The following is a 16,483-nucleotide window of genomic DNA, read 5'->3' on the forward strand; positions in this document are numbered from 1 at the left end:
CTCAACGTGATGGCGTCACCGGCCGGCCCGGGGCGGGGAGTGGGGTGCGCAGGCGCAGGGCTGGGGGAGGGGCTAGAAGTGGGACTGGGGAGGGTGAGGGAGTGGAGATGGAGGAGGAGAGACTGAGGGAGGGATGGAGGGGTCTGGGATAGGGGGAGTGTCTGGGGGAAGGGGAAGGGGAGTGTCTGGGATAGGGGGAGTGTCTGGGGTAGGGACAGGAACTTGTGGGGGGAGGTGTTGTGGGAGTGGGCAGGACTGGGGGAAGGGGAGGGAGAGAGACTGGGGAAGGGGGACAGACTGGGGAAGGGGGACAGACTGGGGGGGGGAGAGGGACTGGGGGCGGGGGAAGGACATGGAGAGGGGGAGGGACTGAGAGAGGGGCTGGGATGGGGGTGGGGCTTGGGTAGGGGAGGGGCTGAGAATTGGGGAGGGACCGGTGTGTGACGGACTAGGGGAGGGGGAGCAACTGGGGAGGGGGAGGGGCTGGGGAGATGCTGGAGTGGGGAGGGGAAGGGCCTGGCGAGGGTCTGGAGGAGGGGGAGGGGATGGGAAGCGACTGGGGGAGGGCTGGGACTGGGGAAAGACTGGTAGGGGAGGGACTAGGGTAGGTGAGGGGCTCTAACTGGGGGAGGGAGAGGGACTGGGACATTGGGAGGGGCTGGAGTGGGAATGGATGGGGAGGAGGAGGGACTGGAGTGGGGAGGGGGAGGGGCTGTTACTGGGGTAGGGACTCGGGGAGCGGGAGGGACTGGGGGTAGGGAAGGGACTTGGGGAGGGAGAGGGACTTGGGGAGAGGGAGGGACTGGGGCTGTGGGAGGGACGAGGAGGGGGAGGGATTGGGAGCAGGAGGGACTGGAGTGGGGAGGGGGAGGAACTTGGGGAGGGGGTGGTCTGGGGTAGGGACAGGGACTGGTGGAGGGAGGTCCTGCAGGAGTGGGAGGGACTGGGCAGGGATGGGGAGGGGGAGGTGCTGGGGGAGGGGAGCGAGAGGGGCTACACCGGAATGGGGCAGGATGCACGGGGAGAGGGGAAGGGGGATCTATAGGAGGGAGGGTTGGAGACGAGCTCGGGGGAACATAGGAACCGCAGTCAGCCATTCAGCCCCTCCATCCTGTTCTGCTTCAATTAGAATGTGTCTGAGCTGCACTTACTGCGTTAATCCTTGTCCCTGAATAACAACAATCGATGAATGTCAACAGTGAAGTTTGGTGGCCCTGTACTGCTCCAGCCATTATCTCAGTCTGTAACCTATGACCATGGAGGTTTATCACCTGGAGGCCATTCGGCCCATCATTGTCTGTGCTGCCTCTTTGTTAGCGCAATCCCAAACTAATCCCGCACTCTGCCCCTATTCTTGTGTGATCTGGTAAATTAAATATTGCAGTTCAATTAGTTTAAACATAAATCTTTTAGATGGCACCAGCTGGCCTGTGCCAACACCTTGCAGAACGTCACTTGAGCCTCTGAACTGATGTAAGTTTGTTTACCGTGAGGCCTGTGTCTAGTTGGTGAAATGTCGGCCAGGGACTCATTGTATGACTCGAGACAGTGGCTCCCGAATAAGCAGTCACACAGTAAACAGATTCAAACACTTGATTGAAACCATTGGCTTAGTGTAATAGAGAGGGCTCAGCGGGGAACGAGATGTATATCTCAGTCACTCTGGTCTCCTGGAACTTGTTTAATTGCTTTCAGGGTTTGGAGAGGAATTTCCCAGATTATTTTTCCCCCCAAGAGTTTGTCCCTGTTATTTGCTGCCTCTCGCAGAAGATTGTGTCTGGTTGGCGGGGTCAGGATGTGCATAAGCTGCACGATGACCGTGAGGGACAGGATTGAAAGGTCAGTTGGTCTTGCATCTCATTATATCTGTGTCTGCTTGTGACCAATTCGCCCAGTCCTTAGGGTCCCGAGTCTGCAGTATAACGATACTCAGAATTCAACACAAACCACGAGTTTCACCCAGCCGCTGTGAAAACCACAATGTCACAGATGGTGACGTTCTTGTGTTGGGTTGAAGCAGCTTTACGTGGAATTTACAGCTGGGCCATTCTGCCCAACAGGTCTGTGTCACTGTTATGCTCCACACAAGCCTCCTCACACCGTACTTCATAGGATCATAGAACGGTTACAGCACAGAAGGCCATTCGGCCCTTCGAGCCCGTGCCGGCTCTCCCACAAGCACACTTCAGCCAGTCCCATTCCCCTGCCCTTTCCCCGTCGCCCTGCAAATACATTCCCTTCAGCTATTTACCCATTTCCCTTTTGATAGCCACGATGGAGTCTGCCTCTATTACTCTCTCGGGCACCGCACCTCGATGAGTATATCATATTTGCTGTCGTACCTGAGCTGGAGGGACTTAATAATACAGTGAGTGTAAACATGAAAAAACACTCTGTAAAATACACTCGACACCAGGTCTGTGTTTGAAGATTCAAGCAGTCTTTATTCGCACTGGTGTGGAGGTGACCTGCTCCTGCCTTGGGTCTAGCCAGCTCACTGTTCAATGATACGTGGTTTCAAACAACCTTTTATACACTGAAACGTACATGCTCAACCTTGTGCATGAACCTTTGGCACAATTTGATGAGTTTAAAGCCCGCGTGCACAGTGACTGATTTCCACGTCACATAACGTTACTCGCCTCTGTTTTCTGCCGAGCTCGCGTAACATTAAGGCACCGCCTCCATCGGACAAGTGCATGACTGATGTGGCCACAATCTATTGTCGTTAGCCTGACCTTTGCTCGGGCCGGGTGGTATCCTGTTAACCGTTCAGTTCTGCCCCATTGTTCTGCTTTCCTACCCTCCCAGGCCCCTTGTGGTTCCATATCTAACCTCGGGTAGTTATTGCAACAACTGCCTTTTAAACGATCTAAAAGCTGACTACTGCAAACAGCCCATTAGTTCATTTGAGCCCTGAGACCCCTTCTCAATCCTATAATTATAGCACTCAATTCCTGGCGTTATCGTAAGTCTCTGAACATGATCTACCCATAACAACAACAACTTGTATTTATATAGCGCCTGTAAGCGACTGGGAAAATAGATTAAAGTATGGGACGGTTGATGAGCAGTGGCAGACATTTAAGGAGATATTTCACAACTCGCAACAAAAATATATCCCAATGAGAAGGAAAGACTGTAAGAGAAGGGATAACCATCTGTGGCTAACTAAGGAAATAAGGGATGGTATCAAATTGAAAACAAGGGCAGACAATGTGGCCAAGACTAGTGGGAGGCCAGAGGATTGGGAAACTTTTAAAAGCCAGCAAAGAACTACGAAAAAAAATAATAGAGAGGGACGATAGATTATAAAAGTAAACGAGCATGTAATATAAAAAGATAGTAAGAGTTTCTACAGGTACATAAAAAGGAAAAGAGTGGCTAAAGTAAATGTTGGTCCCCTGAAGGATGAGACTGGGGAATTAATAATGGAGAACAGGGAAATGGCAGAGTCGTTGAATAAATATTTTGTATCGGTCTTCACGGTAGAAGACACTAAAAGATCCCACTAGTGGATAATCAAGGGGCTATAGGGAGGGAGGAACTTAATACAATCACTATCACTAATGAAGTAGTACTCAGTAAAGTAATGGGACTAAAGGCGGACAAGTCCCTTGGACCTGATGGCTTACATCCGAGGGTCTTAAGGGAAGTGGCTGCAGAGATAGTGGATGCATTGGTTGTAATCTTCCAAAATTCCCTGGATTCTGGTCCCAGCGGATTGGAAAAGCGCAAATGTAATGGCCCTATTTAAAAAAGGAGGCAGACAAAAAGCAGGAAACTATAGACCAGTTAGCCTAACATCTGTGGTTGGGAAAATGCTGGAGTCCATTATTAAGGAAGCAGTAGCGGGACATTTGGAAAAGCATGATTCAATCAAAGAGAGTCAGCATGGTTTTATGAAAGGGAAATCATGTTTGACAAATTTGCTGGAATTCTTTGAGGATGTAATGAGCAGGGTGGATAAGGGGGAACCCGTGGATGTGGTGTATTTGGATTTCCAGATAAGGTGCCACAGAAGGCTACTGCACAAGATAAAAGTTCACAGGGTTGGAGGTATATATCAGCATGGATAGAGATAACTAACAGAAAACAGAGTCGGGATGAATGGGTCATTTTCCAGTTGGCAAAAAGTGACTAGTGGAGTGCCACAGGGATCAATGCTGGGGCCTCAACTATTTACAATCTATATTAATGACTTGGATGAAGGGACCGAGTGTAATGTAGCCAAGTTTGCTGATGATACAAAGATGGGAGGGTAAGCAAATTGTGAGGAGGACACAAAACATCTGCAAAGGGATATAGACAGACTCAGTGAGTGGGCAAAAATTTGGCAGATGGAGTATAATGTGAGAAACTGTGAGGTTATCCACTTTGGCAGAAAAAATAGAAAAGCAAAGAATAATTCAAATGGAGAAAAGCTGCAAAGTGCTGCAGTACAGAGGGACCTGGGGGTCCTTGTGCGTGAAACACAAAAAGTTAGTATGCAGGTACAGCAAGTGATCAGGAAGGCCAATGGAATCTTGGCCTTTACTGCAAGAGGGACAAGGCTAGAACCTCCACTTTTTTTGCCTGCTTAACGCCCACTTAACGCCTATTTAACCGCTGAAATGACGTATAACGTCCAGATGTCGCCCATTTTGGTACAAAATGGAAACTGATGGGCTTTTTTAGGAGACTTATCGCCGAGTGTTATTTTCCCAATGGGCTTAACGCCGAGAAAAAGTATTATCGCCCGCCCACTTTTTTGGGGCGGAATCAGCAGAATGGGCGATTTCAACGCCCATATTATCGCCCAGTGTTACTTTCCTCACAGAATTAATGCCGAGATCCAATAATAACATCCGGCGACTGTTTTTTGTCGTAAAGATCATATTTACCCAAACTAGCGGCTATGGAGATCGCCCACCGTCAATTTCACCACTCCGCACACATATCGCCCAGAATATCGCCCGCTCAAAAAACCGCCGACATAAAGTGGAACTAACTAGGACGGAAGTTCGGGCAGTTCAGTATATGATGAGGGAGAAGGTCGAAATCGAACTGGACAGGCTCCAGCGTGACGAGATCATATCACCGGTTGAATTTAATGAATGGGCCAGCCCCATTGTTCCTGTGCTGAAAAGTGATGGCACAGTCAGAATCTGTGGAGATTACAAGACTACGATCAACAGGGTTTTGAAACAGGATCAGTGCTTGTTACCGAAGGCTGATGACTTGTTTGCAACGCTAGCCAGGGGGAAGTCATTCACCAAACTGGACATGACGTCGGCCTACATGACACAGGAGCTGGTCAAAGAGACTTACGTGCATTAACACGCATAAAGGACAGTTTATTTATCTACAATAGGTTCCCTTTTGGAATTCGCTCGGCTGCAGCAATATTTCAGAGGAACATGAAAAGTCTACTGAAGTCCGTTCCCAGAACCGTCGTGTTCCAAGATGACATCCTGATCACGGGTTGCGACTCTGAGGAACATCTGAATAACCTGGAAGAGGTTCTACATCGTCTGGACAAAGTGGGACTCAGACTGAAACGCTCGAAGTGCATCTTCATGGCACCAGAGATTGAATTCCTGGGGAGGAAAATTGCTTCTGAAAGCATCAGGCCCACGGACGCAAAAACCAAGGCCATCAAGAATGCACCCAAGCCGCAGAATGTGACGGAGCTGCATTCGTTCCTGGGTCTACTCAACTACTTCGGTAACTTCCCACCTAAATTGAGCACCTTATTAGAACCACTGCACATGCTGCTAAGAAAAGGCGACAACTGGGTGTGGGGTGCGTCTCAAGACACATGAGAAAGCCACTAATCTGCTTTGCTCTAATCTGCTGGTACATTATGATCCATGTAATCATTTAGAATTGGCCTGTGATGCTTCGTCATATGGGATTGGTTGCGTACTCCAACAAGCTAATGAGTCGGGTAAACTTCAACAAGTCGCGTATGCTTCAAAAAGTTTGTCTAAAGCGGAAAGAGCCTGCAGCATGGTAGAGAAAGAAGCACTAGCCTGTGTGTATGGGGTTAAAAAGATGCATCAGTCCCTGTTTGGTCTTCGGTTTGAACTGGAGACAGATCACAAGCCTCTTGTCATGTATCTAGACATGTTACTGCCTGTACTATTACATATGATGTGCCACCAGAGGGAACTACTATGGGAAACTTGTACACCAGCTGTATAGTCACCAAGGTGTGCCACCAGAGGGCAGTGCAGTGAAAGACTTGTAGGTTACCTGTACAGGTGTGCCAGGTGTAGTATAAAAGGCAGGCCACCAGGTGTGATCCTCACTCTGCAGTTACAATAAAGAGACTAGGGTCACAGCAGTTCAAGCACAGCACTAGGCCTCGTGGAGTTATTCTACAGATAAGTAGAGACATATTGCCGCTTATTTCACTGTTCTCTGAAAACAAAAGTATCAATAGCAATGCTTCATCCCGCATCCAGAGGTGGGCGCTGACATTATCCGTTTTAGACCTGGCACCGAGAATCGTGCCGATGCTTTGAGCTGTCTGCCGTTGCCCACACCGGAGGTGGAAATGCCACAACAGGCAGATCTATTGTTAGTTATGGAGACTTTTGAGATTGAAGGAACCCGCCACGGCTCAACAAGTTAAGACCTGGACCAGTCAGGACCCGATTTTATCGGTGGTGAAGAATTGCATCTTCAAAGGTGATTGGTCTGCCGTACCCAAGCAAATGTGCGAGGAGACCAAACCTTACATTCGTCGCAAAGACGAACTGTCTATCAGTCGGATTGTATACTGTGGGGCAATCGTGTTGTTATGCCCAAGAAAGGGAGAGAAAAATTTGTACGTGAGCTACATGGCACACATCCCGGCATTGGAATGATGAAAGCCATCGCCAAGTCTCATGTATGGTGGCCGGGAATTGACTCTGAGCTGGAATCATCTGTGCATCAGTGCAACACTTGCATGCAGCTCAGCAAAGCACCAGCGGAATCGCCACTGAGTCTGTGGAAGTGTCAAATTCACAGTCCTTCATACAAACATGACATCCCAATTCTTAACACCATGTATTCTGATTGGCCGTCCAAACCATGGTCCAGGATCCACATGGACTTTGCAGGGCCCTTCCTGGCGAAGATGTTTTTAGTTGTGGTGGATGCATACTCGAAGTGGATAGAGTGTATAATCATGTCATCCAGCACATCCACAGCTACCATTGAGAATCTCAGTGTTATGTTCATGACACATTGTTAGCGAAAACAGATCGTGCTTCACCAGTCGGGAGTTTCAAGAGTTCATGAAACTCAATGGTATCAAACATGTGTAGTCAGCACCGTTCAAACCTGCATCCAATCAGCAAGCAGAACATGCTGTCCAAATCATAAAGCAGAGTATGAAGCGAGTAACCCAAGGGTCACTGCAGACCCGCCTGTCACGCATACTGCTTAGTTACAGGACAAGACCACACACGCTTACCGGGGTCTCACCTGCTGAACTAATGATGAAGAGAGGTCTTAAGACCAAGCTATTTCTTGTACACCCTGACTTGAATAATCATGTTGAATATAGAAGACAAAGTCAGCAAGGGTATCACGATCGCGCAGCTGTGTCACGCGATATTTCTGTAAATGATCCTGCGTATGTTCTGAATTATGGTCAGGGTCCCAAGTGGATCGCTGGTACTGTCATGGCCAAGGAGGGCAACAGAGTATTTATTGTCAAACTCAAAAATGGGCAAACATGCAGGAAACATGTGGATCAGACAAAGCTGTGGCACACAGACGAACTGGAACAGTCGGAGGGAGAGACAATCGATGACCAACCAACCTACCCACCCCCAGTCATCAGAGGACTCAGTGGTCATCAGTGAATCGGGACTTTCAATCACTGACATGTTCAATGAAAATAGACTTTCAGTCCCTGACATGGCCATTGCCACTCCCACCAGGAAAGCCACCCAGCCACCAGTCACAACAGACTCTGAACACGCACCCAAGGCTGGAGTTGAACTGAGACAGTCAACCCGGGAGGGTAAAACACCAGACCATCTCAATTTTTAAAAGACTGTGTTAATATCTCAGAGGTGATTTGTCATGTAGGTACTTTTGGGATCACTGGCCACTAGATGGTGTCATTGTTGGAGGCCATTCAGCGGGACGCACGTGTATAAAAGGCCGGCCGTTTTGTATATTAGTCACTTTGGGCCTCACTAAAGCCGCGCCCAGGTCATACCCCGGAGTGAAACAGGACTCGGTCGAACCGTTATTGTGTATACATTATGTTAATGGAGTGAAACGTCTCAGGGCAATGCACAGGAGTATTCTGAGTCAAAATATTTACACCGAGCCATGAGGTCAGGTCAGGTGACCAAAAGTTGGTCAAAGAGGTCGGAGTTCGGAGCAGAGGCAGCGAGGGGGAGAGGTTAATGGAGGGAGTCCCAGAGTCTGGGCCCCGGCAACAGGATAGTGGAGTCACCGACCCCGGATAACTGGACACTGACCCCGGATACCGGACACTGACCCCGGGGATACCGGACATTGACCCCAGATACCGGACACTGACCCCGGGGATACCGGACACTGACCCCGGGGAAACCGGACACTGACCCCGGATACCGGACACTGACCCCGGGGATACCGGACACTGACCCCGGATACCGGACACTGACCCCGGATACCGGACACTGACCCCGGGGATACCGGACACTGACCCCGGACACTGACCCCGGGGATACCGGACACTGACCCCGGATACCGGACACTGACCCCGGGGACCGGACACTGACCCGGGGGATACCGGACACTGACCCCGGGGATACCGGACACTGACCCCGGATACCGGACACTGACCCCGGGGATACCGGACACTGACCCCGGATACCGGACACTGACCCCGGGGATACCGGACACTGACCCCGGGGATACCGGACACTGACCCCGGGGACCGGACACTGACCCCGGGGAGCGGACACTGACCCGGGGGATACCGGACACTGACCCGGGGGATACCGGACACTGACCCCGGGGAGCAGACACTGACCCGGGGGATACCGGACACTGACCCGGGGGATACCGGACACTGACCCGGGGGATACCGGACACTGACTCCGGGGATACCGGACACTGACCCGGGGGATACCGGACACTGACCCAGGGGATACCGGACACTGACCCCGGGAACCGGACACTGACCCGGTGGATACCGGACACTGACCCGGGGGATACCGGACACTGACCCCGGATACCGGACACTGACCCGGGGGATACCGGACACTGATCCCGGATACCGGACACTGACCCCGGGGACCGGACACTGACCCGGGGGATACCGGACACTGACCCCGGGGATACCGGATACTGACCCCGGATACCGGACACTGACCCCGGTGAGACCGGACACTGACCCCGGGGATACCGGACACTGACCCCGGATACCGGACACTGACCCCGGGGACCGGACACTGACCCGGGGGATACCGGACACTGACCCCGGGGATACCGGACACTGACCCCGGGGATACCGGACACTGACCCCGGATACCGGACACTGACCCCGGGGATACCGGACACTGACCCCGGGGATACCGGACACTGACCCCGGGGATACCGGACACTGACCCCGGGGATACCGGACACTGACCCCGGGGAGCGGACACTGACCCCGGGGAGCGGACACTGACCCGGGGGATACCGGACACTGACCCGGAGGATACCGGACACTGACCCCGGGGGGAGCGGACACTGACCCGGGGGGGAGCGGACACTGACCCGGGGGATACCGGACACTGACTCCGGGGATACCGGACACTGACCTGGGGGATACCGGACACTGACCCCGGGGACCGGACACTGACTCCGGGGATACCGGACACTGACCCGGGGGATACCGGACACTGACTCCGGGGATACCGGACACTGACCCGGGGGATACCGGACACTGACTCCGGGGATACCGGACACTGACCCCGGGGACCGGACACTGACCGCGGATACCGGACACTGACCCCGGGGGATACCGGACACTGACCCGGAGGATACCGGACACTGACCCCGGGGGGAGCGGACACTGACCCGGGGGGGAGCGGACACTGACCCGGGGGATACCGGACACTGACTCCGGGGATACCGGACACTGACCTGGGGGATACCGGACACTGACCCCGGGGACCGGACACTGACTCCGGGGATACCGGACACTGACCCGGGGGATACCGGACACTGACTCCGGGGATACCGGACACTGACCCGGGGGATACCGGACACTGACTCCGGGGATACCGGACACTGACCCCGGGGACCGGACACTGACCGCGGATACCGGACACTGACCCCGGGGGATACCGGACACTGACCGCGGATACCGGACACTGACCGCGGATACCGGACACTGACCCGGGGGATACCGGACACTGACCCCGGGGATACCGGACACTGACCCCGGATACCGGACACTGACCCCGGGGATACCGGACACTGACCCCGGGGATACCGGACACTGACCCCGGGGACCGGACACTGACCCCGGGGACCGGACACTGACCCCGGGGATACCGGACACTGACCCCGGGGACCGGACACTGACCCGGGGGATACCGGACACTGACCCGGGGGATACCGGACACTGACTCCGGGGATACCGGACACTGACCCAGGGGATACCGGACACTGACCCGGGGGATACCGGACACTGACCCCGGGGATACCGGACACTGACCCCGGGGACCGGACACTGACCCCGGGGATACCGGACACTGACCCCGGATACCGGACACTGACCCCGGGGATACCGGACACTGACCCCGGGGAGCGGACACTGACCCGGGGGATACCGGACACTGACCCGGAGGATACCGGACACTGACCCGGGGGGGAGCGGACACTGACCCGGGGGGGAGCGGACACTGACCCGGGGGATACCGGACACTGACTCCGGGGATACCGGACACTGACCTGGGGGATACCGGACACTGACCCCGGGGACCGGACACTGACTCCGGGGATACCGGACACTGACCCGGGGGATACCGGACACTGACTCCGGGGATACCGGACACTGACCCCGGGGACCGGACACTGACCGCGGATACCGGACACTGACCCCGGGGGATACCGGACACTGACCGCGGATACCGGACACTGACCGCGGATACCGGACACTGACCCGGGGGATACCGGACACTGACCCCGGGGATACCGGACACTGACCCCGGATACCGGACACTGACCCCGGGGATACCGGACACTGACCCCGGGGACCGGACACTGACCCCGGGGACCGGACACTGACCCCGGGGATACCGGACACTGACCCCGGGGACCGGACACTGACCCGGGGGATACCGGACACTGACCCGGGGGATACCGGACACTGACTCCGGGGATACCGGACACTGACCCAGGGGATACCGGACACTGACCCGGGGGATACCGGACACTGACCCGGGGGATACCGGACACTGACCCCGGGGACCGGACACTGACCCCGGGGATACCGGACACTGACCCCGGATACCGGACACTGACCCCGGGGATACCGGACACTGACCCCGGGGATACCGGACACTGACCCCGGGGATACCGGACACTGACCCCGGATACCGGACACTGACCCGGGGGATACCGGACACTGACCCGGGGATACCGGACACTGACTCCGGGGATACGGGACACTGACCCGGGGGATACCGGACACTGACCCGGGGGATACCGGACACTGACCCCGGATACCGGACACTGACCCCGGATACCGGACACTGACCCCGCGGACCGGGACGGGGCGAGCCGGGAGGGGGGCGGTTCCGCGAGGGGCGGGGTTAGTGCCGACCCCGCCCACCTGACCCGTCCTCAGGCGGACGGACCAATCAACGCGGCGCGTCGAGGTGCAGTGTGGGAACTTTAGTTCCGGCTCCCAGCAGCCTTCGCGCGGCGGAAACCATGGCGCCGACAATCCAGAGCGCGCAGCGAGACAACGGCCATCGGTAGGTAGGCCCGGGGGGAGGGTCCGGAGAGAGGGTCCGCGGGGGGTGGGCCCGGAGAGAGGGGGCCCGGGGGGGGAGGGTCCGCGGGGGGAGGGTCCGGGGGGGGTGGGCCCGGAGGGAGGGTCTGCGGGGGGAGGGCCCGGAGGGAGGGTCTGCGGGGGGAGGGCCCGGAGAGAGGGTCCGCGGGGGGTGGGCCCGGAGAGAGGGTCCGCGGGGGGTGGGCCCGGAGAGAGGGTCCGCGGGGGGTGGGCCCGGAGAGAGGGTCCGCGGGGGTAGGGTCCGCGGGAGGTGGGCCCTGAGAGAGGGTCCGCGGGGGGAGGGTCCGCGGGGGGTGGTCCCGGAGAGAGGGTCCGCGGGGGTGGTCCCGGGGAGAGGGTCCGCGGGGGGTGGTCCCGGAGAGAGGGTCCGCGGGGGGTGGGCCCGGAGAGAGGGTCCGCGGGGGAGAGCCCGGGGAGAGGGTCCGCGGGGGAGGGCCAGGGGAGAGGGTCCGCGGGGGAAGGGCCCGTGGAGAGGGTCCGGGGGGGGTCAGCGGGGCTGTGTGAGGGCCCGGTGGGGTTCAGGGAGGGGGCCCAGGTGTTGGGGGAGTGTGTGAGGCCCCGCGGGTGGAGAGACAGTGTGGGCCCGGGGGGCGGGAGAGAGTGGGTGTGAGGCTCTGGGGGTGGAGAGAGTGGGTGTGAGGGTCTGGGGGGTGGAGAGAGTGGGTGTGAGGGTCTGGGGGGTGGAGAGAGTGGGTGTGAGGGTCTGGGGGGTGGAGAGAGTGGGTGTGAGGGTCTGGGGGGTGGAGAGAGTGGGTGTGAGGGTCTGGGGGGTGGAGAGAGTGGGTGTGAGGGTCTAGGGGTGGAGAGAGTGGGTGTGAGGGTCTGGGGGTGGAGAGAGTGGGTGTGAGGGTCTGGGGGGTGGAGAGTGGGTGTGAGGGTCTGGGGGGGTGGAGAGAGTGGGTGTGAGGGTCTGGGGGTGGAGAGAGTGGGTGTGAGGGTCTGGGGGGTGGAGAGTGGGTGTGAGGGTCTGGGGGGGTGGAGAGAGTGGGTGTGAGGGTCTGGGGGTGGAGAGAGTGGGTGTGAGGGTCTGGGGGTGAAGAGTGGGTGTGAGGGTCCGGGGGTGGAGAGAGTGGGTGTGAGGGTCTGGGGGTGGAGAGAGTGGGTGTGAGGGTCTGGGGGTGGAGAGAGTGGGTGTGAGGGTCCGGGGGTGGAGAGAGTGGGTGTGAGGGTCCGGGGGGGTGGAGAGTGGGTGTGAGGGTCCGGGGGGGTGGAGAGTGGGTGTGAGGGTCTGGGGGGGTGGAGAGAGTGGGTGTGAGGGTCTGGGGGTGGAGAGAGTGGGTGTGAGGGTCCGGGGGTGGAGAGAGTGGGTGTGAGGGTCTGGGGGGGTGGAGAGAGTGGGTGTGAGGGTCCGGGGGTGGAGAGAGTGGGTGTGAGGATCTGGGGGGGTGGAGAGAGTGGGTGTGAGGGTCCGGGGGGGTGGAGAGAGTGGGTGTGTGGGTCTGGGGGGGTGGAGAGAGTGGGTGTGAGGGTCTGGGGGGGTGGAGAGAGTGGGTGTGAGGGTCTGGGGGGGTGGAGAGAGTGGGTGTGAGGGTCTGGGGGGTGGAGAGAGTGGGTGTGAGGGTCTGTGGGGGGTGTGAGGGTCTGTGGGGGGTGTGAGGGTCTGTGGGGGGTGTGAGGGTCTGTGGGGGGTGTGAGGGTCTGTGGGGGGTGTGAGGGTCTGTGGGGGGTGTGAGGGTCTGTGGGGGGTGTGAGGGTCTGTGGGGGGTGTGAGGGTCTGTGGGGGGTGTGAGGGTCTGTGGGGGGTGTGAGGGTCTGTGGGGGGTGTGAGGGTCTGTGGGGGGTGTGAGGGTCTGTGGGGGGTGTGAGGGTCTGTGGGGGGTGTGAGGGTCTGTGGGGGGTGTGAGGGTGTGAGGGTCTGGGGGGTGGAGAGTGGGTGAGGGTCTGGGGGGTGGAGAGTGGGTGTGAGGGTCTGGGGGGGTGGAGAGTGGGTGTGAGGGTCTGGGGGGGTGGAGAGTGGGTGTGAGGGTCCGGGGGGTGGAGAGAGTGGGTGTGAGGGTCCGGGGGGGTGGAGAGTGGGTGTGAGGGTCCGGGGGGGTGGAGAGAGTGGGTGTGAGGGTCCGGGGGGGTGGAGAGTGGGTGTGAGGGTCTGGGGGTGGAGAGAGTGGGTGTGAGGGTCCGGGGGGGTGGAGAGTGGGTGTGAGGGTCCGGGGGGGTGGAGAGTGGGTGTGAGGGTCCGGGGGGGTGGAGAGAGTGGGTGTGAGGGTCCGGGGGGGTGGAGAGTGGGTGTGAGGGTCTGGGGGTGGAGAGTGGGTGTGAGGGTCTGGGGATGTGGGGAGACTGCTTCAGAAGGTGTTCAGCCCCCAGCTGTGCGGGACTGGGGTAAGCAGCCCCCCTCGCGCCTCCCTTTCCCTCCAGCCCCACAACCCCCGAGATGTCTGCGTTCCTCTAATTCTGCCCTCCTGAGCATCCCTGATTATAATCGCTCCACCATCTGTGGCCGTTCCTTCTGTTGCCTGGGCCCCAAGCTCTGGAACTCCCTAAACCTCTCCGTCTCTCCTACCCCCTTAAAGACACTCCTTAAAACCGACCTCTTTGACCAAGCTTTTGGTCACCTGCTCTAATTTCTACTTATGTGGCTCGGTGTCAAATTGTGTTTGATAATACTCCTGTGAGGCGCCTTGCTTTAAAGGCGCTAGATAAACACAAGTTGTCCTCCCAGTCCTTTTCCCAAACTCCCTGCTGACAGTATCGGTTCCGCAGATTGGGCCTTCACCGGGTCTTGGTGAGTTCCGGGGTACTGGTCAGCGCATTGGTGAACACCAAATCCACCACCGTCTCTGCTCCAGCGGCATTAGATGTTATTCTCTCCCCCTCCCATATCCTTCACCATCCCCCCCTGCTCCATCCATCCAATCTCCACACAATCCGGGCATCCCAATGTCCTGCAGTCATGTCTGCCCAATCACCTCACCTTGTGCTGGTCTGCAGCAGTTAGCGAGTAATATTTTGCCCATTGCTACCCAGTTGTATTCCAGTGTCTCCGTTCCTGATCTATCCTTGGGAGCAGGACAGACCCCCTCAGCTTGGCCACCCCGTGCTGTCAGCCAGATTTCAGATAGCAGAGGGTGGAATGGCCCACATTTTGCCGGAGCCTGGCATCTTGTGGTGTGCCCAGTTAGTTTGTCCTTTCTTCCTTTCACCTCATACAATTTGTGCCACAAATTGCTCGAGCTTACAACGCAGGTCATGGGGGCGTCTGGCACCACGTCGGGACCAACAGGGTAGCTCCTTAACCAATGAGCTTTAAAGATTGAGGAAAGGAATCATTGGATTAAGAGTGAAGAAAGCGAGAGAAAGGAAAAGTGAAAAAAAAAGTTAAAAAGCTTAGAATTAGTACAAAAGGAGGCCATTCGCTCCATTGTTCCTGTTCCAGTTCTTTGAAAGAATTATTCAATTAATTCCGCTCTCCTGCCCTTTCCCTCTGCGGTATTTTCCCCTTCAATTATTTATCCAATTCCCAATTGAAAGTTGTTATTGAATCTGCTTCCACCACCCTTTCAGACAGCGCATTTCAGATCATTATATCTCGCTGCGTAAAAAAAAAATCTCATCTCCCCTCTAGTTCATTTGCCAATTACTTTATATCTGTGTCCTCCGGTTACCAACCCTTCTGCCAGTGGAAACCGTTTCTCCCCAGTGCAAATTCAACTTAAAGGCAATGAATTTCTTGAGTGTATTCGGGACAGTTTTCTGGAACAATATGTTGAGAATCAGCCAGGTTAAATTTAGTGATGTAATGAGGTTGAATTAAACAACAATCTTAAGGTGAGGGAACACCGAGCCAACAGTGACCATAATATGATTGAATTCGATATTGTCTCGCGAGGTAGAAGGACGCGTCATGAAGCAAGGTTTGAAAATGAGGTAAAGCAGACTTTGGAGGAATGAGGCAGGAACTGACCACAATAGACTGGGCAGAAGTGTTAATGGATCAAAGCACAGATGAACAGAGAGAGGTGTACAGATCAGTATCGGTAGAATACAGGACATGTATATAACCTTCAAGGGCAAGAGCTCTACCGTGGTCAACAAGAGAAGTGAGAGAATGAAACTAAAAGATACGAAGGCAAAGAACGATGGAGATTGGGGGAGATATAAAGAACAGCGAAGGGATACAAAGAAAGTGGTCAGAGCTGCAAAAAGAGAATACGAGAAAAAGCTTACGAGGGATATCAAGCACAACACTGAAGGTTTCCACCAATAAATTGAGAAAGAGGGTAGCTAACTAACTCGATTTAATACAAGTGAAACAAATGGTGATGGAGAAATGATTGAGACTAAAGATTGACCCAATCTCCAGGACCCGATGCTTTCCACCCAGGCCTTTAAAAGAAGTAGATGAGGAAATTATTGTCATGTTAGCCATGATCTTCCAAAACACACTCCATTCAGGAATTGTCCTCTTGGCTCAGAAAACTGGCGGTGCCCCTCTATTTAAGAACGGTAGGGGAGATAAACTAGAAAATGATAGGTCTATTAGACTAACGCCTGTTGGGG

General features: G+C 55.9%; 1 protein-coding gene across 1 annotated transcript in view; it reads left to right on the forward strand.

Moving 5' to 3' along the window:
* Positions 1-11,869: 11,869 nt before the first annotated feature.
* paf1 (PAF1 homolog, Paf1/RNA polymerase II complex component) overlaps positions 11,870-16,483 on the forward strand; it is a 38,706-nt gene continuing 34,092 nt past the window's right edge. The window contains exon 1 of the mRNA XM_070867948.1: positions 11,870-11,948. Coding sequence (XP_070724049.1) covers positions 11,905-11,948 — 44 coding nt within the window. The 5' untranslated portion in view covers positions 11,870-11,904. The remainder of the gene's footprint in view (positions 11,949-16,483) is intronic.

The sequence above is a fragment of the Pristiophorus japonicus genome, chromosome 26, assembly GCF_044704955.1.
Source record: "Pristiophorus japonicus isolate sPriJap1 chromosome 26, sPriJap1.hap1, whole genome shotgun sequence".
NCBI classification, from domain to species: domain Eukaryota; kingdom Metazoa; phylum Chordata; class Chondrichthyes; family Pristiophoridae; genus Pristiophorus; species Pristiophorus japonicus.